A 23885-nucleotide genomic window follows, 5' to 3' on the forward strand; every position below is an offset into this window, starting at 1 on the left:
ACGAAATAAGATAGGATATTAAGAGATACCTTGAACACTAATTTGAATATTTTATTCAAATTTTGACTCAAGGCGGAACAAAACGCGGAACTTATCGGGCAATCAGGATTAACGCTAAATGCTCTGAGGTACGCTCGATCGTGTCTATGCTTGCTTCTTAATCAGAATTGTACGTGGGAAATTGGATATACGAGTTCGTGTTGTACGCTTACCGTGAACCGTGAGGGTCGCTATCGCGGATCCCTTGGTGCCGACCATGTTTTCGGCGATGCACTGATACTTGCCCTGATCGGCTGGCCTCACGTCGGATATCATTAGATTACCTCCGTCCACGAGGGTTATCCTGAAACGCCCGATGAACGATTAATCAAGACGCGGAGACGTTCTCTCCGTTGCGATAAGAGAGCGACGGCGACGAAAATTACGACGATTAATTTCCGCCCGTAAGATCAACGACGTCTTTAAGCGTCTCTAAATACCGATGGGGACCGAGAAGGCGTAATAACGGTTCAGGAATGCATCCTATATACTTTGTGCATTATCGCGCACATTATAATATATTATTATATGCGTAATTTTGCAACTAGGAAATTAACGCGATGAAATTTGCGCGATCTCGCACGAGTATTATTAAGTTCCCGAGATAATTTCAAGCACCTCGGACAGCTCATATGTTAATCGCTCATTCCGAGACGTCGGCAGACGAGAGGAAGAACTTTGGAGGAGACGACGCGTTTTCGTATACGCACTCCGTTCCCTTTAACATCGATATTATTTATGCGAGAGAATAAGGCGAGAGGAGGCGAAGACGACGCGTACTCTCGAGGAAGACTGCGTACTTGGGATTCCTCAACACCTTCCTCCGCCAGATCCTCTCTCCTTCGCGAGGGATCGTTCTTCTTCCGCGTCGGCGGTTCCAAGATAAAACGGCCGTCTCGTTTGAGGGGTGCACATGCACAATATCGCGCGTATGGAGAGCGATGTTATTCGGCGACGATGCGATCGATCGATAGCTCTCCCTCTCTTCCTCTCTCGATCGCGCGCGTTCTCTAATTTATAGTGTCAATTAATTTTCGCGTCGGTGGTGCTCGATTACCTCCTCCATTCCCTCTGCTTTGATCTGCCCTGGCTCTCTCTTTCCTCTTCTCTTCACGCGACCATTCTTCCATCGCTCTCCACGTCCCGTTTTACCACACGTTTCGCGCGCTCGTGGAAGGAGAAGAGAAGAGAGGAGAGAGAGGAGAGAAACGCGGTCTCGGCGTTCCGATACGGCCGGATTTAATTCCTATCGGTTGTCCTAATTTATCGCGGCTTCGGGCTTCCATCGGTAAATCCGACGCGGGGATGGTGATGGCGGAGAGAAGTAGGAGGAAGAGGGAGAGGAGGAAATTTCCGCGAAAGCCCCGTCGCGACCAAGGAGAGTATCCTATTGATCGAGAGACGAAGAAGAGGAAAATAGCCGTCGAAACGAGTGAACGAACAAGTTAGCGAGCTGTATGAGTTTCGTTTCGTTTTCGAGAGAAAGAGAGAAAGATCTCGCCAGAAAAAAAATATCTCCATTATCGCTTTCCTCTCCCTGCCTCCGGGAGAACCGGAAGGGAAAGAGAGGAAAAGTAAATCGTTTGTCACGTGCTCTTATGTGCCGTGTCCCCTCAGACAGCGTTAAGCCAGCGCGTACAATACGGTGTAAGTGACGGTAAATGGAAGTAATTACATGAAACGCGGCGCAATAAACCGTATGAAGATAAATTCTATACGCGAAGAAATAATGAAAATAAAAATCGCGCGCGCGAAAATAATAGACGGAATTAATAAGTTAAAAATCATTTATTAAACTCATAAATTATTTCCGATTTTTCATCCCTTTTTTTCTGCAACATTGCGGATAATAAATTTCGCTTCTTAGTTGCGTCACCATTTTTTATCGCACGTTTAAAAGAACAGTTGGATAATAAGAATCACCTTTTTATCTCCGGCGCAGAACTCGATCGGAGGAAGATCGCGAGGGTTTTTCTCTTTAAAAAAAAAGAAAGAAAAAAAGAGGAGGGAGAGGGCGGGATCGCAGCGCGAGAAAAACTAAGAGGCATTCAGCGCCCCATGAAAGTTTGATCGAGTCGATCCATGGGGATTCGGGGGAGAAAAAATCGCCCGTTTCGAGATACGAATGGCAGACGGAGGAGCGCGAAAGTATGCACGGGTCGTTACAACGAGGTGGCTCGCGCAAGCGTACGTTTAAAAGCCTGATCCTGGAAGAGAAGTACCTGGAGGAGAGAGAGAAAAGGACGAAGAGATCGAGAGAGGTAAAATTTTCGTATTCTGTCGAATTTATGCGTCGATTCCTGCACCACGCCGAGTTTGCGAGTCTCCCGAGCCTTCTCTCCCTCTTCAGCTCGGTTACATGGCCCTGAATATCGCGATGACTCTAGGATATCGGGAACGATACACATAAATGCGAGACGTGTGTCTATCGATTATGCGCTTTATTGCACGATGAATATTACCGTGTGATTTATTATTCAAACAGCAAGCCGCAGAGCGGGAAATTTTATTGACACATCGTGTTACGGATTTGCCACCGATTGACGAAAATTTCAGCGACGGAGCTAAATAGAGGAATATCAAAAAGCGAATGAAATTGAATTTCGCGAATGAAAATAGGTGTTATTTAATCCGAATCCGCAAATTGGTAATAGTTAATTTAATCCGTCGTTTCTCTTTTCCCCAACCCCAACTATGATTCTAACTGAACGAGAAATTGCGAGGATATAATAAAAAGAGTTATAACATATTTAATGCTTTTGTATTTTATATTTTAACGTGCAAATATTTAATAAATACAAATGTCGCGTAAAATAAACTTGACGCGTAACTGTGTTGAGAATCGAAATGGGTTCTCCATCCGCCAAGGCACATTCTACCCTTAAATCAAGATAAATCGGATTGGTAAAAAAGCGTAGAGAGAGGAAGATAACCGACCGTATTCACGTTAGCAGCGGCGTTTGATGCGATTTTTTGTCCTGGCGACGTCCCTTTTACCCCCGGCGTCGCTGTTAGAATTAAGTTAATCTAGAGTTCCCCCGTCCCATCCCTCTCGCTCTTCCGTCGTGTCTATAAAAGTAGATTCTCCCAACCGTAATCCCGCGAGCGTAAAAGTTGCTCTTACTGCCGCGACATTATTACATGCTGGAGACACAGACAGCGCGAGATTCTTGTATAGGTGCTAGTCGCGGCAGTAAATATACGTGCGTGTATACGAATATGTGTATGCGCGTGCAATTTAATCGGGTACTGCGAGCGAGTTTCGAGAGTGCACGCGCGCGCTTTTAAAGGGCCCGCAAATTGCAAACGGAGTATATTTATTATTGTTTCACCTTCACTCCCTGGCCCAGGTGACAAGATCAAATTAATCGGCCGCGGGGGCCGAGTAACGAAGTGCGCGTCAAAACAAGTTGTTCTCGCTTATACTTTTTCGAGGTGGAGTACATTTATTTATATTTGTTTATATTACGGTTAACGCAATTGCATTCCGTTTTATGTCGTTTGTTTATTACAACGTTGCGAACGTTCAGTGTGTATAGACAAGCATTTGTCTCGGTTGCGCCAGCGAGACAACCGCTGACAAAAGCGAAGAAAGAAAAAAAGGTGAGCTAAAGGTCGCGGCTTCAAAGTCATTTTCACGCGGCAGCTGGGACTCTCTCGGCGGAAAAGATCGGAGGTCCCCGAATGGGTCCCAAAATAGTCCGATCCCGGCGTATATATTTAATCATTTACGCCTTCTCGCCCGTGCAATCTCTCTCTTCTCGTTGCGCGTTTTTCGATGTCGTCGCGGTATGTCGAGCGAATTCAAAAGGGACCTACGCGCGACTCGTCGCACAAAGAAAACTCACCGTTTCGTCGCCTCCAGGTCTATTATGTGACCGTTCCTTTTCCAATGGAGGGTCGGCTCCGGATGGCCCCGGGGCGGTCCACACTCCAGCAAAGCCGTCTCCCCGGCGGCGACCCTCGTGTTCTGCGGCTCTGCGCGAAACTCATCCCGCAGCACTGCAACAGAACAAAACCATGCATGTCCATGATTCACCGTTGCGTCACAAAGGTATTGCGTTGTTTGTCTAAGGAGAGGGGAAGGACGATACTTTTTTTTCATCAACTTTTTTTTTAAAGGAACGACGAAAGTGGGACACTTATTTTTTATTCTTTTATCTCTCATATTATCAGAATTATTTTTATCGAATCGCCGCGATATCGAATTTTGATATTGGCTAAGCGCACCGTGATTTCGAGCTCCCTCCAAAGTTTTAATAAGCTTTCATAAAAGTCATCTGATTTTTCGTTCGTGTATTGCAAGTCTGAAACTAGGACGAACTAAAATGAATTTCAACAACCGTGATGGTCTAGGAATTAAAATAAAAAAAAAAACTTGTTCTGTTCGAAAACCAGCATATTCGGTCATCCTAGTCGGATTTCACATGTGAATAATTCTTTCGCAACCCCGTAATTCGTCATATCGACTCGATATATATTCAATTATATCACTTGAATAGAAATAGAAACTGCACTTTATGGAAGATAAGATTTTTTTAGAATCGCACTCGAACAATATTCAGATAAAGCGACCCAAACAGCAGTTTCAGCTGTTTCGAGTGGAAAATATTTCCAGAATACCCGCGTTGCTCTAGAAATTTGTGTATGAAAAGAACTAGATCCTCTATTCAGACTTTTATAAGAATGCAGAGAGCATTGAATAAACGATATATACATATATATCGATATGAAAATATTTGGAAGTTGGAACTCGGTATTATTCATCTGTTAACAGAGCAGAATTTTAAGCCCGGCGGTGAACCTCTCAAGTAAGATTAAAAGTCTTACGTTTGAATGGTAAACGAAATATTGCGAGACTCCTTTCTTCTCTTACGCGAGACATTATGAATGACGAAGCAGAGATGCATATTTCAATATTCGGATACATTATCGGATTTCGGGTCGAAATGACTACGGGAACGAGGACGCGCGGAGAACACGAGTGGCACGAGAAGCCGTAGTATTATTGCGTGTCGGGAGGCTACGAATTGAAATTTGAGACACACCGGGGGAGAAAGAGAGAGAAGAAGGGACGCTTTCATAGGACGACGGAGGAACGAAGGTTTGAAAAACGTGGGTCGCTATCTCGGGGTCTCTCGAACGCCCTAACGATTCCGACGGTGAATCAAATGTAACGCAATTTCTCAGAAAACGAGGGAACGAGAGAGGGATATAAAAGGGGTTGGCGTCGCCAACATCTCTCGACGGTCTCGAGTCCAGCTTTCAACCCCTTTCTCGTCGTGTCACAGTGGCTCTCTGTAAACTTTCCCCGAGGTTGACGCGGAAGGTCGGGACTCAACCTCCACTCTTCTTCACTTCCTCTTTTCGTTCTTCCGGTCCTCTGCAGCTTCTCTCCGTTATATACTCTAATACGGTTCCGTATATATACCGAATTTACGTGAATCCCATAGGCTACGCGGCAACGTGAGAAATAAGAATTGCGCCCCCGTGGGCCAGGTATACGTCACGTAAATAGGTACACGGTGCATACGGAATCAGGATCAGAATCGGAATCGGAATCGGGATCGGGATAAGGTGCGCGCGCGCTCTTTATAGCCCGGGGTTTTCGGATTATATTCGAGCGGGATTCTACTGTCTTCTCAATCTCAAAAGAGTATAATATAACCGAGGATAAACGCATATGTGTGAAATATAAGATTTTTAAAAAATCGAATATATCATAGCGATACCGAACTACTAAATGAGCTCTCAGAAAATGTTCTACGATTTACACAAGCCTTAATTTTCGCAAAAAACGTTTAAACTTTGAATTAAAAAATTAAGGCCTGTGAAAGTCGTAGAACATTCATTCAGGGCTCATTTTGTAAGTCTTGAAGAGACTTTTAAAACGCATCCAAAAGAATATTCTACGACACAGGCCTTAATTTTTAAATTCAAAGTTTAAACGTTTTTTTTTTTCTTATCAAATTTATTTATTTATCAAACGAAAAAGTATCGCATCGTATTTTATATTTATGTACTATTTTAGTGTTATCATTTCTCTGACTCTTCGAGATGAATAAATTGAACGAAAGACGATTATAATTCCTGCAATAGATACGTCTAGAATCCCCAATATGTTACTCTGACGAGTAGATTGAAATCTTGTTCTAATTAAATCCAATCTCCCCTTTTTTTTTGGCAGCAGCGTGTTTTACGGCGATCTCATCGTCGTGTGCACGTAGATAGAATGAAAATCTCAATCCCGTCTCGCGGATCTCGTTTACATTTACACGGTGAGCGCGAGACCCGAATCGATAATGTCCCTCGAACTTGCGCGCGGTTGCGCGCAAATGTCGCGACATTACGTATATCCGCGTGCGCTAAAATTAGATATCCCCGCGTGCGCCCAGAAATTATCTATGGTAGGTGTGCACCACGTAGGTATCCGCGGGCACCGCGCATTTACATAGGAATGGCACGGCGTTAAGGAGCACCTTATTTACGCCGCGGGCGCGCGCGCTCTCCGTCACGCGATCCTATTTCGAGGCGCGTTGCTCTCGAGATATACCCGAAGAACCAGAGTCTTCGCGCCCGGAACATGGAGCATTATTGTCGCGGATCGACCGGCGATTTTGAGAGAGCCGCGCGATTTCTCCCTTCTCTCTCTTTCTCTCGTCGCTACGAGCGATCGATATCTCATCGCGGCACTCCCGGGAGAGAGAGAGCGTCCCGCCGAATCCCGCAGAGTGTGTTTTCTGTGCCAACGACCGCGCATAATCGATACTTCGCGAGCCGAAAAAAAGGAAAAAAAAAAAAAGAATCGAGGGAGAGAGAGAGAAATCATTTTATCGCTCGGCGTCGCGGAAGCGCCGTTCCTCCACAATCGGCGTGGACACCACAACCATATATCCCGGCGTCGCGGATCGTTAGCCGTCGTTAAACCACACGCGCACGGTTGTTGCATATTTGTGCGTGCACACGCACATCGTGGGTGGAGACAGATACGTACATGGCACGGCACCACTTCCCTTCCGAATGTAATGCTGTTAATTTGGTATTGTAGGCGATCGTGGCTAATGGTTTCCAGCCGGGGACCGAGAGTATCGACCGAATTTCGATGACGCCGTATTATCATCGCGCTCTGAATGCGCTTTAATGAAGCGTGCATCCAGTCGTGACGAATGTCTAACGACCGGGCCCAATTAGGCGAGAGACAAGAAAAGCAGCAGCCCCGGCTGTTGACACGAGCAAAATAGCCCAAAATACGTTACTTTCGCCAGTAAGTTTGTACGGGGCGAAACTTTGCTACTATTCGGAGGGTCATTGGTCAGGAAGAAACGTGTCGCAAAACAAGGGCGCGTCTACGCGACGACCAAACTTTGCCGCTATTAGTGTCGCCGAGACGTAGCATACTATATGTACGGAATGTGTTCGGGCTTTCTTCTCTTTGGGAAAATCGACGATCCTTTTCCGGGTTACTATGTACTTCGTTTAAACTTTCGTGAATGCGAGAGTTGAGATTTTACCGTCGTAACACGAATGTCGGGGTATCAATTTCAACCTTCATTATTTTCAACGTAAACCGTACGTATAATAAAAATAGACGCTCTACATTTTAAAAACGAAAAAGTTATCTTTCGATATCTAATTTAAATTTAGCTTGTTAGAAATAGAAAATTTCGCGACACGACTATAAAATTCGATTTTTTTTAAATTGTCCAATTTCTTTACATTCCTCTTAATTTCCGAGTATACTTTAATAACTGTCTTTAATGATTCATTTCGAAGCGGCTTGTCTCTTACACGACTGGCGGCACAATTGACGCGAGATATGCCACTGTTGGCGATATCGGCGATTGCACTAATCAACGTCCGTCACGTTGCTTTCGGTCCCACGTTCGCAGGATAATTCCAGTCGGGCAATTACTTAGTTGGCCATTGGTCGACGTGAGTGAGCAAGTGCCCGAACGGCGGACGTCGTCGCTCGATTTACTCTCTCATCTTCCCGCTCTCTAGCTCTCTCTCCTCCATCCATCTATCTCTCTCTCTTGTAATCGGGCCCGAATGGCGGGTTGAAGATATCGCGCTAATAGCACCTAAAGCTCCCCGCTTTTCATTAAAGTCTTTCGAGCACGATGTGATTCCCGGCCGTCTCTCCCGGTGAGAGGCGGTTGCGTTTCCGCGTGCTTTCTCCGCCGCGAGCTAGGGCGGAAGTTAAAGACGCTAGTTGCCGGCAGTTGGCGGCGAGTGAGTTGCTCCGGCGAAATCTAATCCAAGTTTACGTGCTTCCAGTCCAATTAGGTACAAGTAGGCACCGTAGGAAGCCTGCCGCCGCCGTCGTCGTCGTCTTGGGACGCGATGCACGTTTCCGTAATAACGACGTTTACGCGACTAGGGAAAACTGCGAGCGAATGAGCGAGCGAGCTTAGCGAGTATAAGCGCGATAGCTTATCCTCCGGGGACGAGCATTCGGCGCTTTAAAGCTTGTAAAGCTCGATAGTAATCGGCCTCTCTTATTTCGTTGAACTTGAGAGTTTCGTCCGACTTTTCCCCGGTTCACCTCTCTCTATCTCCCTCGCACCCTTTTAATTCTCGAGCGCGCGAGACGTTATTACGGCGCGGACGCTATATAGAGCGACGCATCAGCTGGGCGTAACGAGGCTCATCGTTTCTCGATGAAAAGTTATCAACGACCTTAATGACGAATCCCCTAGAACGCAGATGCGGTACTTTCGACGTGGAATCTTCCGCGGGAACACGCTGCAAAGTGCCGGTACTTTATACTCGAATCGTTTCCTTGGCGAATTTTTTTACAACGAAAGATTATGCGCTTCCAAGTACTTTCCGCGAGAGAACTTCCGTTAAATTAAAATCTGTTTAAAATTAGAAGAGAAGAGAGGAGCATCTCTCTATCGCGCGTTTTATCTCTTGAATATTTTATGTAGAAAAAAAAACCATATTTCATATAATAGCCATTTTATTTTCGCCGTTTCGCCAAATATGTAATGTACTTTACCGATCTTTCCGAGAAAAGGGATTGAGAGTCCGTAAAAAAGCTCTTTATAATGCATCCCTCGACTTCTTAAAAAAAAACGATACACCGGAGAAAACGAGTCGTTACTCTTTGCCGCTTCAATCTATCGTTTTATCAGTCTTCCTCTTTTTCTTTCCTCCTTTCTCTCCCTGCTGCTGTCCCGGCGTTTCTTAACTACTCGTCCAAAGGGATAAGCGGTCGAGCTTTATCCTTCGCGGTAATGAGACAGCGGGTGGTACTTGGGTGCTCTCGCAACGAAAGGAAAAGAGACAGGAAAGGGGGAGACGGAGAGGAAGCGGTAGTGCGTATAGGCAAACGACCTCCAATTAACAGATGTTGGATTTAGAGCGAAAGAATTGAAGGGCCCTTCCTTCCCTTCTATGCCTCGTTGTTCTACGCGTACTATGGATCAACTAATGAGAGTGCACCGTGTACTTTTCTTTTTTGCAAGCGAACACGTGCGCACGCGTCATACGGGGTGTAAGCAAAAATCCAGCGGTGTGAAGAACGGAGAAAGTTTTTTGCGAGATTGCGAGTGGTGTGATTATCTCTCTCGCAACATCAACGGAATAATCGGCGGATGCACGAATGTCTCGCAAAGTGATTCTTTCGTCGCAGAGAATTGTGTATATCCGCGATACAAATTTTGTGCAAAGAATTGCGCAGGACGAGAATATCTGTATTCTTGAATCTGTAATTAAATTTTTTGTGCAAAAACAAGTCGATTTAAGTCGTTTTTCGAGCGAATGGCTCATATGTGTGTGTGTTCAACCGCGCCGAAATGGCGTTAAGTAATGGCGCGCCATTATATCGGCGCTCTCCCGTATATACGATGATAACGCACTTCATCGAGCCGCGGTATGCACTCCAATAAAACAATACTCGCACGCCTCGATTACCGGGGAAGATTAAATAAATGACCGGACGGGGACAATCGCGCGTCACGCTGATGAAAAGTCCACTCCAAAGCCTCCGGACCGTCCGAATGGCATCGGCAGGGCTATTTCTAAATCCCAGCCAGGCTGCTGGACCGGTTAGCCACCACCAGAGAGACCACCGGGAGAAAGTTTTCATTATCGTCAAACAACCGGGCAACTATCCGCGCGCACTCTTGACTTCTCTCTCTCTCTCTCCGCGCGCGTATCATCTCCCAGGGTGTGAAAAGCGCGCGATCGATTAACCCCTCGAGCGTACTCGCTCGGAATCGCTTTTTACTAACTTGCTGAGGAGTTTTAACGCGGTGGAATCGTCGGGAAATCTTGGCAGCACACGGGGAATTGTTACGTCGGAGTTTGTTGCGCTTCGCGCGATAAAGAGAGCGACGCGAATTGAGTTGCGTACTTTTAAGTATCTCTTCACACATACACACACATATACACGCGGGGTTACTTTTTGCGTCCTAGAGAAGAATCTTACGGCGAGAAAAAGATTGACTATTATTTTCCAAAGAATTGAAACGCGACATTTGACGGATGTCAAGAGTTAGTTACTTTAGATGTTCTGAAATCTTTTAAAATTCCAAAGAGAACAGAATCCGCGAGGCAAATGAATAAAGGGTAATATTCTCTCTTGTTCAAGTTTGTCAAAGGAGGCTGTGACCCTATTAATGACGGTTGAGCTGATCTCTGAAAAATTGCATTTTAAATGGCGAGCGACGAGCATAATACGCGCGAGAATAACAACAATAACTGGGAGGAGGAGGGACCCAGTGATTCAGACTGACATTATTAACGTATGTCAGATGCGTTTCGCTTCATCACGCTTTATCTCGCGCCGCGATAATAACGGCATAAATACGAGAGAGAGAGAGAGAGAGAGAACGAGATAACGCGGAACCGCGCACAAAGCGTTTTATTACTAACCGCGAGAACCGCGGTTATCCCAAGAGATAAAGGGGAAGTGCGGTGAACCTGGAACACCGTATATACAATAGAAAACACATCGCCTTTCAATACGCGTTTGATCTGTATACTTCGAGTCTCATATTCAATGCCTTTTATCATTGAAAACGGTGAGTGATAATACGGATGGCTCTCTCTCTCTCGTCGTCGTCGTCGAAACGACGAGGTCTAAAACTACCGATGAGAAAAGGCATTTTCACGATGTAAAATATTCGGCGTTTAATTATCGACGCATAAATGTTTTCCACTTTCCATAATTTTCGATTTAAGCGCAAACTCGACGCGTTTATAATCCACGAGTGCCGCGGCGAGAGAACCGTTATTTATGGATACTTGAAAATAATGAAAATGATAATGGGAATGTGTGTGAGGCTCTCGCGCGTGTGAACTTGCAAATTCTACGTCTTTCTTTTTTTTTTTTCGCGAAAGAACCGTAGAAATACTCTGCGCACGTGTGAGTTTCCATCTCGGTAAGATTCGATCCCGAAGACGCGGCGGCTTCCGCGACGTAAACTCTGACGGGGTCAACGGGTTTATACGACGAGAGGTTGCACTTTTGTCACATAGGGACACGCGTCGAAAAAATAGACTCGCGCTCTTTTACGGAACTGCATTCCCGGCGCGGTTCAGCCGCCGCGACGTCGCCGCGGATGGCAATAAATTAGCGCGACCTTGCTCAACTTAAGCCGACTTTAACGGAGCGATCCGCGTAGGAATAGAAACTCCGCTCGCGGAGGATTTGGCTAGATTCCAGCCGCGTTTTCCCCGCTCGACGTTATTGTCTTCTGGGAAAATGGGTCGGCTATAATTGCGCGCTTTTCTCCCACACCGTTTTTCACCGATATAACATCCTCGAAGCGAAACCCCATCTACGTGAAACTTATCGTCGTTTCGGAGTTTCTGGCTCCGAAAAGAGCAGCGACCCTCTAAGTCCCGAGAAGATATCCCGTATAGTATCTCGTCCTCAATTTTTCGGTAAAAGCGGGAGGCTCGCGCGAGATAACCGGAGATTTAACTTTTCAAATGCTGTATTGATTTATTCGCATACCGCGAAAAAAATTCAAACACAAGATATTTCGTATATAATAATTTCAACGAGCTTAACCCTGGAGTGATCGCACGGATGACATTAGTCATCCACGCGCACAAATCTGCAATTTTAATATAAATTTACGTTTAACAGTTAATACATGTACGAGGGAAAGAGCAAGACTTTAAGCTTTCAATACTTGTCTAATAGATAATAGTGAAAGAAACATAAAGTTAAGTTTCATGTCATTCTAGCGATTGGTTTGTTTCTGTCTTTAAAGTGACAGTTTGTCAACAATGGAGAAATTGTAATATCGCGCCGTGATAAAATTTCTTCATTTGAAAGGGAAAACTCCTATGGAAATCAAAACTGAATTAGATTCAGTGTATGATGCTGCTCCTTCATTTACGACCGTGAAAACCTGGGTTATTGAGTTCAAACATGGTAGAACGAGCATTTCCGACGACGAACGCTCTGGACGAAAACCGAAATAACAGATGAGATGATCGATTATGTTCACCAAATTGTGATAGACGATCGTCCATTAAGTTTGAGAGAGATAGCGGAGGCTGTGCTGGTATCTCATACGAACGGGCGCCAAACATTTTATCAATCTACCCTCGTATTTATATAAATAATATAAGTAATGAACATGTATCTCTTTATATTTTAATTTGCCTTTTAAAAACGAATGACAGATGTCATCCATGCGTTCTCTGACCATGTTTCATATGACTCTGTTCCATTTAACAAGCACTCTGGGGTCAATATTTGGATTTTGCAAACACGCGAAAATGCAATGATCTAAGATAGATTTTTGTATATCTCTCTCTCTCGTTACAGCATCGGAAATTGTATTCGCCAATATTATACCGCTTTCAAATCCGGATCGAAAACATTCGGGCGGCTTGGGCAAACGCGGTATTGCGTCCGCGGTATTGACAATCCCGGTACTCCGGTCGCGTCGCGTAAATACGAGACGGTCCGTGTAAAAAGCCGAGCGTGCCGAATCCGCGAAACAAAACAACACACGATACAATTTCCCGTCCATCTCGCAGCGGTGGGAAAACGCATTTTTCCTCCCCGTGTGGCCGGGAAAATAATTTTTCACGTATCTCGCGATAAAAACGCGGAACGCACACGCGCGCGCGCACATACACACATATATTGGACGGTATCGGTTATCTATCTTTTAATCACATTGTTGGCCGACCAGATTTACTACCCGCGCGTCGCGCGATTTTAATCCTCGCGTAACGCGACCAATGGGGCGACTTATAAGGCTCGATGCTGGCTACGCCGGGTCGACGGTCCACAATGACCATTAAAAAAAAAAAAAAAAATGTCTCCATTTAAGCGAACACGTAACCTAACGTGGCGAACACGCACCCTCGGGGCTTAGGCTTTTAAGTTTATAATGATTATTAAGAATATACAATTTAACTTTGGAAATTTTGGATCGGATAGTTTTCCATCGTGCGCTATTAAACATTTCAACTGATCGAAAGAGAAATATTATTTAATAAAGATTTATTAATCAATAACTATTTATTATAATATTATAATATTTAATAAAGATTATTTAAAATGCGAAAGAATTTTTCTCGGAATTATCTAAATATATCAAAGTTAATCAAAATAATTTCGTAGCTGCTTTAAAGAAGCTTTGCAGAGAAATTTGAAAAATGTAATTTTCTTCAACTGTGGCTTATTTATTACTAAGGATTAAATTATAAATTAATCGAATTACTTCATATATTACATCAACGTCAAATTATAAATTAATCGAATTATATATCAAAAATACGCTCTAATACGTTGCAATCACAGGCTGTTTGTAAAAATGCAATATTTACAAAAAACATATCCAGATTTTTTTTTATAAAATAAATATTTGGACGTGCTTTAAAAGAGTTGATTTTATAAAAAGCTCGCAACACACATCGTTAATCATATTATTAAAAGCCATGCACATGTGCGTGCTAACTCACGCATACTTTTGGGAGGAGTCACAGGGTGTTTTACACGAAATTCGCAGAAGAAAGATATTTGACAGAGCACGTAGAGCCAGCTCGAATGCGAGATCGAAAAAATCTGACGACGAGATATCTTTAGGCATCCGTGACACCCTGTATATAACGTGACGCCGTGTCATGTCCGAGGGAAAGAGACAGAGAGAGGCGGATCCCGGGCGGACCTCCGCGTCCCGGCGTACATATACATATATTCCAGAATCCCCTCGAGAGAAAGAGAGAGCAGCGTGCTCGCGTATTCCGACCGACACGTTGAAAATGCAAAGCCGTGCGTGTGCGCGCAGCCCCGCGGCGAAACGCGCGGCAGATAATGACCGAACGGATGGCGAACGAGCGCGCTGGTATATAAGTCGCGAAGGAAGATAAATCCAGATTCGATAGCCTTCCGGTGGAGAACGGCTTATAACGCGCGTGCAGGTAGGCAAGAGAGGCTCGCTCGCCTACAGGGGCCTCTTCCTCCTCCTCGATCGAGCGTATCGTGCGGTCCGTATATACATATATGTATCTGTGGTAGCGCGAGAGATGCAACGTGCGGGAAGATGGGAGTGAAACGAGACGAGAGGAAAAGAGAAGAGAAGAGAGGAGAGAGGAGAGAAGATGCAACGCAGCACGCGGTCGTGCTGGACCGGGAGAAGAAACTCTCCGCGGGCATTTGCATTGAATACTCTCTTACCTTTCTTGCTCTCGCCTACCTTCGGCGGCGGATAGGCAGGCAGGCAGGCAGGCTGCGCCGCAGCCGCAGCCTCCTTGTACCATTGTGCTTATTTATGCACTTTAATTATATCGAATATGGGTACGCGCTCTCGAGAACGGCCTCGTACTCGGTAGCGCGTGTGTAACGCGTTCGCGGCCTCGTATATACAACGTTAGGTACTTGGGAGAGCCTGGGATGGAATGCGCTTCGTCCCTCGTCGACGACGATGATGGTGTTGGTGGGTGCGCTTACACTCGGCACGCCGGGAAAGCGGCGTTTCGATTCTTTCCTCTCAGCAACGATCGCGTATGAATAGCCTTCCGACGCGAACCTACATAAGTATACACATAGCGCGTTGTACAATATGTAGGTGTGTACCGCTCTTTAATCTCTGCCCGCCTCAAAGTGTCTATTCAAAGACGGAAGCGTATCAATTGAATTAAATTGTTCTATAAACGCGTCGATTCGATTCGTCCGTTCTCTACTTCTCTTCTTTTAAATCGACGAATGAGAAAAATTTCGAGAAATATGGGTCGTCGAGATGTGATCGCTATTTTCAAAAGTTTGACTTTTTTATATCTTTAATTTATCGGAAAATCATCAAGAGGAACGCGAATCGATAAAAGTGGTATACTTTTAACGAGAGGATATAGAACATATGGGATATAGAGGGACGCAAAAATAAAATGTCTGTTTAAAAAACATTTTATTTTCTCAATCGCGAATTTAGCAAGGTCTCTCTAGAAAATCACGTTGTTTTATACATCTGGAATATTCTCACGGACCAGCCAGACAGACGCGGTGTGTCTAATGGATAAAACACGAGGCCGCGAGTATATCTCTTCTCGGTTCTTTAATGCATATAAACAAATATGAGGTCCCCCCTTCTCGATTGTTGCGGCGAGCAACGCCGATAAATATCGTTTACGCGAGCATTCAAAGCGAGCTATTCTTCGCAGCAAGCAGCAGTGGCGGCGGTCGCGTATATAGAGGAGAGGAAATTTATGATTCGGCGTGTGGTATGCACTTTTATATGCGCCTTTATACGCGCGTGTGCATCTGCATGTTGCAGCCGAAAAGGCTTTTTCCGCGACGTGTAAGTAATGACGATGACTCACGTAAGAAATAGATAGAAACGTTACGATAAGACCAGACCGGTCAACCTCCGGGAAATTTTTCATCTCTCGCGCGCAGCTTCTTCTTTCCTGCAGAATGTAACTTCATTTACAATAACTGCGCGCTCTTCGTCGTAAATGACGGTCGCTGCGAAACGAAAGACTGCGAAATGCGCTTTAATTCAATTTTTCCTACTGAAGTACGCTTGCTTTCGAGTTATTAAATAAAGCTTACTTTATTCTCATTGCTCTAAGATTTGCAACATTTTACCGGCTTTAATATTTGGACTCGCCACGCGGTTTATCAAAGACGCGCTGGTTTCTCTTTAGATCTCGAGTGATTATATATATGTATATATTCCGTATGATAATCGAGTGGAGAGAGATGTGCTCAAGGAAACGTTTTTCTCCGAAAGAAACGTAAAAAATCTCACACTTATATAACGCTTGGAGCACGCGCAAGCGTGGATTTTTCAATTAACCCCGTTCGTCGAGAACCAAATCCTCCGAGCGAATACTTCGGTTAAATAAAGACCGGGGATTGGATCCGAATAGCGTAGTCGGTGCGCGATCCGTGTTAGTCGCAGATCCTTCTCTAACCATTAACGATGGGTTTTATACGAGTTCTGGCCCACTCTTTCCCGATAGGAGGACCACTAATGATTTTAAACAAACGTTGCGCAAACCTTTGGTGGCGAGCGAGAATCGTTTCTCCGCTAATTGGCGGATTTGATCTCCGATGGAATCGATCGTGCAAAGTGTGTGCCGAAATATTTTTTTTCTATTTGATTCCAGCAAGAATGTATATAAGAGAAAGAGATCGTTATTCGCAGATTTCTCCTCTCTTCCAAACTCCGCAGTTAAACGTCGATTCCAGTAGAAGATACAATGTAGGTGACGTAAATTGAAACCGCCGAACCGGAAAGGGTTAAGAGTCGGACTTGGAGAGTTCGTTTCTGCTTGGCTGGATAACGCGATAGCCGGCCATATCACTTTACTATACGGAGCGGTTGCGTGAAAATGCAGCCCGCGATTCTTTATCGCGGTTGAGGAGAAACGAATACGAACACGATACTGTGATCGATATAGAGAATAAGCTCCTACCCGTTGTGTTGTATCAACGGCACGCTACCGGCCCTAAACATACATCTCTAAGCGGGCCAAAATGTTACGACTTGTGAGCGATTAACCCTTTCATCGCGGTGGGCGGGTGACGCGTTGACGTTGATTCGCAAAAGGCGTGCGCGCACCATCAGCTGGAATTAAAAGTTGTGCGTAATTCTACGTTAACGAGAACTTTAAACACCCCCGCCATCTTTTTATAATCAACAAGGGCGTTGTGTCGTAGGTGTGTGCTTTATTTAAAATGTCTTTGCTTATCAGTCCTGTATTATCATAAAAAAAACTGATTTAAAAGTTAAATAATATACGAGGAGATTAAAAAGTATATACGAGAGGAAAATAATTATATAAGTATAATAAAAATATGGCGAAAAAGCACAGACTAGCACGGCAATCTTTCTAGTTATTCACTTTAGTATACACTCTTCCGTCTCTCGATGAGAGGAAAGAGAATCGATCGACCAGCAAAATGGCCTACAGGGATCGTCCGGAATCCTCCCGTTATCCCGATCAACGATTTATTCTCTCTCGTCGTTACATTCTCGTCATTTGCTACGCGGCCGAGCGATATCTGACCTCTCTCTCTCCGTCCTTCTCTCCGCGATTCTCTCTTTCGATCCTCCAACCTGGTCAAGTGCCGTGCATTCTAGCAAGCAAGGGAGTACAAGCGTTCCTAGATGGTTCTCGGTCCGTATACCGACGAGGGTTGCGCTCCACCGTGTCTTCCCCGCCCCTTGTCGCGCGCAGATGGTTACGCTCGTACATGCCTGGATGTCTAGCTACTCGCTCGTGTCTCCTCCTCCTCCTCCTCCTCCTCGTCGTTGTCATTATGTATACTGGGTGTCGAGTAAAACGTGTCGCGACAAAACTTTGCAAGAAACTTGTAGCGCGGTAAACAAAAAGAAGGGAGAAATTTGCGTAAACATGACTTTGCAAATATCTCCTCTCAAATCCCTCAATCCCTTCTCGATAGATGCTAATCATTAGTGTACGTGCACGATATCTTATTATTATTCCGATGCCATTATTTAATCCATCGTGCGTTCCACTTTTTCATATAATTGTACTGTTAAATCTGTCAATTTCCGGCGACAACAAAGCTCGACGTGCCGAGAAGAGAGACTGAAGCGAGAGATCTCCTTTCCGAAAGTAAAACAAGGTAGATAGAATTTTTCGAAAATATGAAATTCGTTCAGGGGAATGGTTTTTCTTTTTTATTATCATATATCTTATGGGTATTTCTCTCTATTGTGAAAATATTCGTGTAGACGGAAATAGGTCGAGTTAGTTTTTTTGCGCAGGGTTTTGTTTTTTAATCCACCCGCTCTAGGGCACGCGGTTAAAAAACACCGCCGCGTCGTATCTCATTTTCTACGCTACTCTAACGGGGCGTGTCCAGGAGAGGTTGATGAAAATCCAGGATGACGACGTCGCGAGTCGGACGTACGTTTCCTTGTTTGTCCGGGACGTCGACGTCGAGACGTCGCGCGGCAAAAATCGTGGCGCGCGAACATAAACACGCGGCGATCCGCGTCTCGCGGCTCTTCGTAAAGGGCCAGGTCGCCGCCGCCGATGGGGCAGATGCCGGGGTTCGTTTACGTTTCGGTATCCTGTCGACAAAAATAGAGCTGCCGCGCGGCAGCTCTTCTCTCTCTCTCTTCTTTCTCCTTCTTTTTTTTATTTTTATTTTTTATTTTCGTTTGCGCACCTCGCGTCCCGTTTCTCTCCCTTCGAAAAGTTCTCTCCCGACCGCACAATTCTTTTTACGAGTAGAGACTAAACACAGTTGTACGAGACTAATGCATCGGGACGCCTGTGCCCCGTAAAGGACGACCGGCGTCGAGGGATGACGGGAGGGACGAGGGAGGCGAGAAAGGAGGAAGAAACGCGTTGACGAGGACAAAAAATAGATGCACTTGGTCGTTTCAGCTCCACGCTTCGCGCCCGCGCACGTCGACGTTCGTAATAAAACGTCGCATTTGCGCGCGAGAAGAGCGTTACGGAATTTCGTCTCCGCTTCGCCGAAAAGTATGTATGCATGCCGGGAGAGACGTGCACCGTATCCTCGCACGGCAATATTCGCGAGGGAAATATACACGACGGTCTATCCCTCTCTCTCTCTCTCTCTCTCTCTGCAGGAAAATAGCGGGCTTTCATTCCCGAATAAGTTTGACTGCGCGAATTTTTCCTCGCCGCGAAAATTCTCGTTCCAATCGTTACGAAATCATACAAAAACTACATTTCGCCCCGTTACAGTTGGCTTGCATAACGATTGATAGGTGCATTGACATTTTTTGTATCGATATATAAAATCATATACGTTATTTTATATCTAGACGGAGTATGTATATATGTATGTAGGTATATGTATCTCGATGTGCCGTGCATCGATAATAAAAACGTGCGTCGCTGTGTCGAGATAAAATGGTCCACCACGGTATTTTATCGAAAAAATTGTATCTTACAAAATAAAAATATAACTAGAAAAAATTTTATGCAACACAACATAAACTAAAGCTTGTATATAAAAATTTCAGATTACACGCACTAAAAAATCAGATAGTCAAGATATAGTAAAATTGAAAAAGGGCCAAAGCCCGAGAATAATTTACGACTAAAGAGGAGATTAAAAATCTGAAATGTGTCGGGAGAATGTGAAACGTGATATTGTGCCTCACGAAATTCGAGGGATACCCATAAAAATCGCCACCAAAACCAATATTTATAACCTTCAATAAGAGGACCTTCTGTAAGAGAAAATCAGCCTGAGAAATTTTATTTCTTCTCCTCTCGAAAAGAAACGCGATTTATATAAAATCACGGTAAAATGTATACTTTATAATGTGTAATGTAAAAAAATTAAGAGTACACAAATTCTATGGAGAGATAAGTGGAGACGTGAAAAATGGATGCGGTTTCCGGATCAAGTTTAGCCCCCGGAATACGCAAAATTCATCTCACGGTCCGAGAGTGAAAATGGCAATCTCCGAGTGCCGGAGATGCCATGGCTCGTCGCCGGACGCAGCCTCTCCTCTCGCTAGCTTTTTGGTAAAAGGCACGACAGGCTCTCTTTCTCTCTCCTTTCTCTATCTTTCACGCTTGCATCAGCTGTACGAGCGAGCGAGAAGCGAGCAAGCGCGTTCTCCCTCGGCCACCGATCCGGTATGCCCACGGATTTGATATAAATAGCAGCACACGACGTGCCCGCTCGCGCGGCTCTCATCCGTCCGGGCCCCCGGGGGCCCCGCACCGCCGCCTCGACGTCGGCTAATAGACAACGATAGCCCTTCTTCCGAGAGACAGCTGTTCTCTCTCTTTCACTCGGACGACGCGACTCGAGAGAGAGCTCGTGTATGCAAGAGAGAATATCCGCAGAGAGCGTTTCTCTTGTGCCGTGTGATCTCGACGCAGCACGACGACGACGACGACGAAGAGTACGACGACGACGACGACGACGACGACGACGAGTGTCTTCTAATTTCGTGCGGAGAACGCCGAGAGAAAAAGAGAGAGAGAGAGAGAGAGAGAGAGAGAGAGAGAGAGAGAGAGAGGCCGCGAACAGCTGTCTCGTGATCAAACTGTCGCCCGGCACTTTATCTCCGAGCTGCTTTACTCGAGACGAGGCTCATGCACCCCTCCCTTTTAGTCGGTGCCAAATCGCTCGTCGTTATCGGGTCTTTGGGCGATTTGATCGTCGATTCGTTGGCTCGTTTGCGAGTCCAGTTTCTGCGTCTCGAATTTCTACAGCGTTTTATTCACATGGAATATATATACCCTTTCCAAATTACACGCTTCGATAAAAATCGAGAATGCTTGAAACTATTGACAAATCGGTTTAACCGCCACTACTACGTAAACGTGCATTACTATAAACCGCTTACTATACACTGTTGAGGATTAAGCGTAAGGCTGTGTTGTTGCATCGCGCGTGAAGCGAAATCTGGATTTAATGTTCCCTTGGCTTAATGAAATCGTATGTAGCGTAGTAGTATCCCCGGCGATTCCGGCTGAAATTCTATTTAAAGAACATACTATTTCCGCGTCGCCCGGTTTAGTAAATCTCCATTTGACGAGAACTCGTATTTGGTATAAATAAAATAAATCGATGTTGTAAATTTCAGCAAGACCGATTCGGGCAGAAACAAACGATTATCGTAAACTCCCCCTCTGTGTGTCCATCTCCCTCTTTCGCTCTCTCTATCTTTCTCTATGCCGACTATTGTAGGAGAATAGCAGGTATACGAGAGCCTAGCAGCGCAACACGGACTTCCTATTATGAGATACGATCGACCCATCGCGATCGCGTTGGCGATGGATTGATTTCTGTCGTGTCGCCATTAACGCACGTTTTTCCCCCCATCGCACTTTGGGCACTTTGCCCCGCGTATTCCTGATTCCCGCCACGTGTTTAGCGTTAAACGCCACTTCGTCCGATTGTCGGTCCGCGTTGACATTTACCCGATTCTCGTATTAGCCAAATAAAAGCGAAAATCGTACGTTCGTGTCCACCAAATCCGTGTGAAATATATGTAGTCTGATTATTATCACGCGTCGATATGAATTGTCTGGCTTATACTAGAAATACGTGGAAATAAAATTATTCCTTTAAAATATTAAACGTACGAAATTGATGAAAAAAGAATTGTGCACATATTTTTTTTTTTTTTTAAATCTGTGAACTTGAACAACATAATTATTAAATTTTATGCATAGAGTAAACATTTTTTCGTAAATTTTATGCATATAAATGTTATTTATATTACTTTACGCAAAGTTATTTCTTCGTCGAAACAAAAATTCTACTCGATAAACGTCTGCAAACGTCCCTAAAAATAATAATTCGTAATCATCAAAACAATAATTGAAAATTAATTTTAAAAGAATATCATTAGACACGTGCATACATTGCATATCATATTTAATCTTTCTTTAAATACACTCAGTCGATTGCTACATTCAAACCTACAATTTTCTAGACCCGTAATATAAACGATTACCGTCATCTTCAATTAGTGCTAAAAGTCAATACGGGATACATCTTCATCCGTGCGTGATATTCCGCGCATAAATATGCCTGTCTGCAGAATATAAACATCCATCGCGTGATCGATAAACGGTCGCTTATGTTGGTTCGTTTCACGCCTCACAAAAAGAGACCAGACCTAACCAGATACGTATGTCTCTCTGCGTGACACGTATCTGTAACTTCTCTTCGTCGTCGACGACGATCAGACGCGCTCGTGATTACGTCAGATGTATCGCGCGCGTCCCAGTCATCACGTAGGATAACTGCCTCATCAAGGATTCCACGAAGACCCGTCAACGGGATCTCGCGCGTTACGGAAAGTTTCAAGGTGAACACCAGACGTGGCACCGTATCTCTCACTTTGCCGCCACAAGCGCGGCTCTCTCAATTCTCGACATATGTTCGCGTTAATCCGTGAAAATTCACGGCTATGCAGTCAGAGTGTCTCGGTCCTGCAACCTCTCCGATCGCCTTTATATTTCTAATTCTCCGAAACTAATGCTACTTTCGAGGATGAAGATATGCTTATTTTCCATCTAATTAGAATAACGGCGGGATTTTTTGTAATACGAGTAACTCTGTTCTATTTTATTATTAGATATATATTTCCGCTGTCAGTTTCGAGAGTATAGTTTCTTTTATCTAACCGTGCTTGTAATATTTTCAACGTGTAATTTTACGTAGAATTTTATTGAGACGAAATGACCAAAGTATCATCCAAGGTTGAATTATGAAGATGATGAAGATTGCATTTGAATGGCAACGCGCGCGACATGATGAGGCACAGACAGACGCATTTCAGCGTCGATTAACAGCGTGCGAGGCTGGTTAACTCAATTTTCTTCTCTCGGCGTGTATATTACAGCAGGGTAGAATTCTGCGAGTGAGGAAAAGAGAGAGGAGGAAACGCAGCGGCGGCAAATTACTGACCCAAGATCGCTTAATTCGCGCTGTCGGTGCAACAACGCGACCCACGTGTGTCGTGGAAGACGGGGACTCGAGAACAATGCGTCGGCCTGTGTTTTACGCACGATGACGTTCACCTACGGAGGTGGCTTTTCGCGTCGACAGTGTTGTTACCTCGGGAACAGCGCGGATGTGCAAACGTAACGAGTGACTGGTACTGGTTCGTGCGCAAAAAGAAAAAAAATATATTTGGCGTTTTTAAAAACTATAGGGCGCATTTTTTGCACCTTTAATTTTTTATCGCAAATATTTTGCTATCAATTATTCGTTTAGACGCATCATGTAGAAAAAAAAACACGTAAACCTCATGTTTTTCATATCAATACTGATTGAATAAATTACGATGAAAAATGGAACTAAATATTATTAATAGTAAAATATTCGAGATTTGAAGTTTTAATAAACCGAGAAAAAAATAGGGAGAGAGATGATGTACGGAGTGATATATATTTATAACTTTTCATCATATTTCGTAAATGCGAAACTGATAAAAACTGGAATAAATTTTAAAAACCGAGAGAAAAAGAGAAAATATGTGACTGACAGTTGCAAGATGTTTTTATTAATTTAATTTCCATCCGAGCGCCATTCCCTGTTCCTCCCTATATATGTAGAATCATAAACGTCTGATGCCAGTGTAAAAAATAAGTAAGATAAGTAGCCTCCCTTTTTTGCATAAAATTATTGACTGGCGCGCCTCTGAGTGAGAACGCAGCTGTCTCGTAGTCGATCTTGTAGTCACCAGGCAGTGAACAAGCAATTGGCACCCGAGCTGAAACCCGATGGGAATGGAGTCCTTTACGCGTCGAATTCCCGGAATAGTATAGGGTGCACTATGTAGTGTTGGATACTACACAGTCCCACTTGAGATTACATATCGCCGTTTCTTGGTTGTATGGTCTAATTTCAATGTAATCTAAATATCATTTCCATCGTAAAA

At 44.4% G+C, this 23885-nt stretch overlaps 2 protein-coding genes across 5 annotated transcripts in view; one reads left to right on the forward strand and one right to left on the reverse strand.

Annotated features, from left to right (window-relative positions):
• Positions 1–23885, reverse strand: part of LOC145938539 (roundabout homolog 2) — a 97216-nt gene that overhangs the window by 17561 nt on the left and 55770 nt on the right. Inside the window, exons 3-4 of the mRNA XM_083042246.1 lie at positions 3888–4041; positions 213–343 (exon numbers count right to left, since the gene is read on the reverse strand). Of these exons, the coding sequence (XP_082898372.1) occupies positions 213–343; positions 3888–4041 (285 nt within the window). The remainder of the gene's footprint in view (positions 1–212; positions 344–3887; positions 4042–23885) is intronic.
• LOC145938541 (uncharacterized) overlaps positions 1–23885 on the forward strand; it is a 135158-nt gene that overhangs the window by 6836 nt on the left and 104437 nt on the right. The window lies entirely within an intron of this gene.

This window comes from Prenolepis imparis, unplaced genomic scaffold (assembly GCF_030444845.1).
Source record: "Prenolepis imparis isolate NDT839.2.m4 unplaced genomic scaffold, iyPreImpa1.0 SCAF_7, whole genome shotgun sequence".
NCBI classification, from domain to species: Eukaryota; Metazoa; Arthropoda; class Insecta; order Hymenoptera; family Formicidae; genus Prenolepis; species Prenolepis imparis.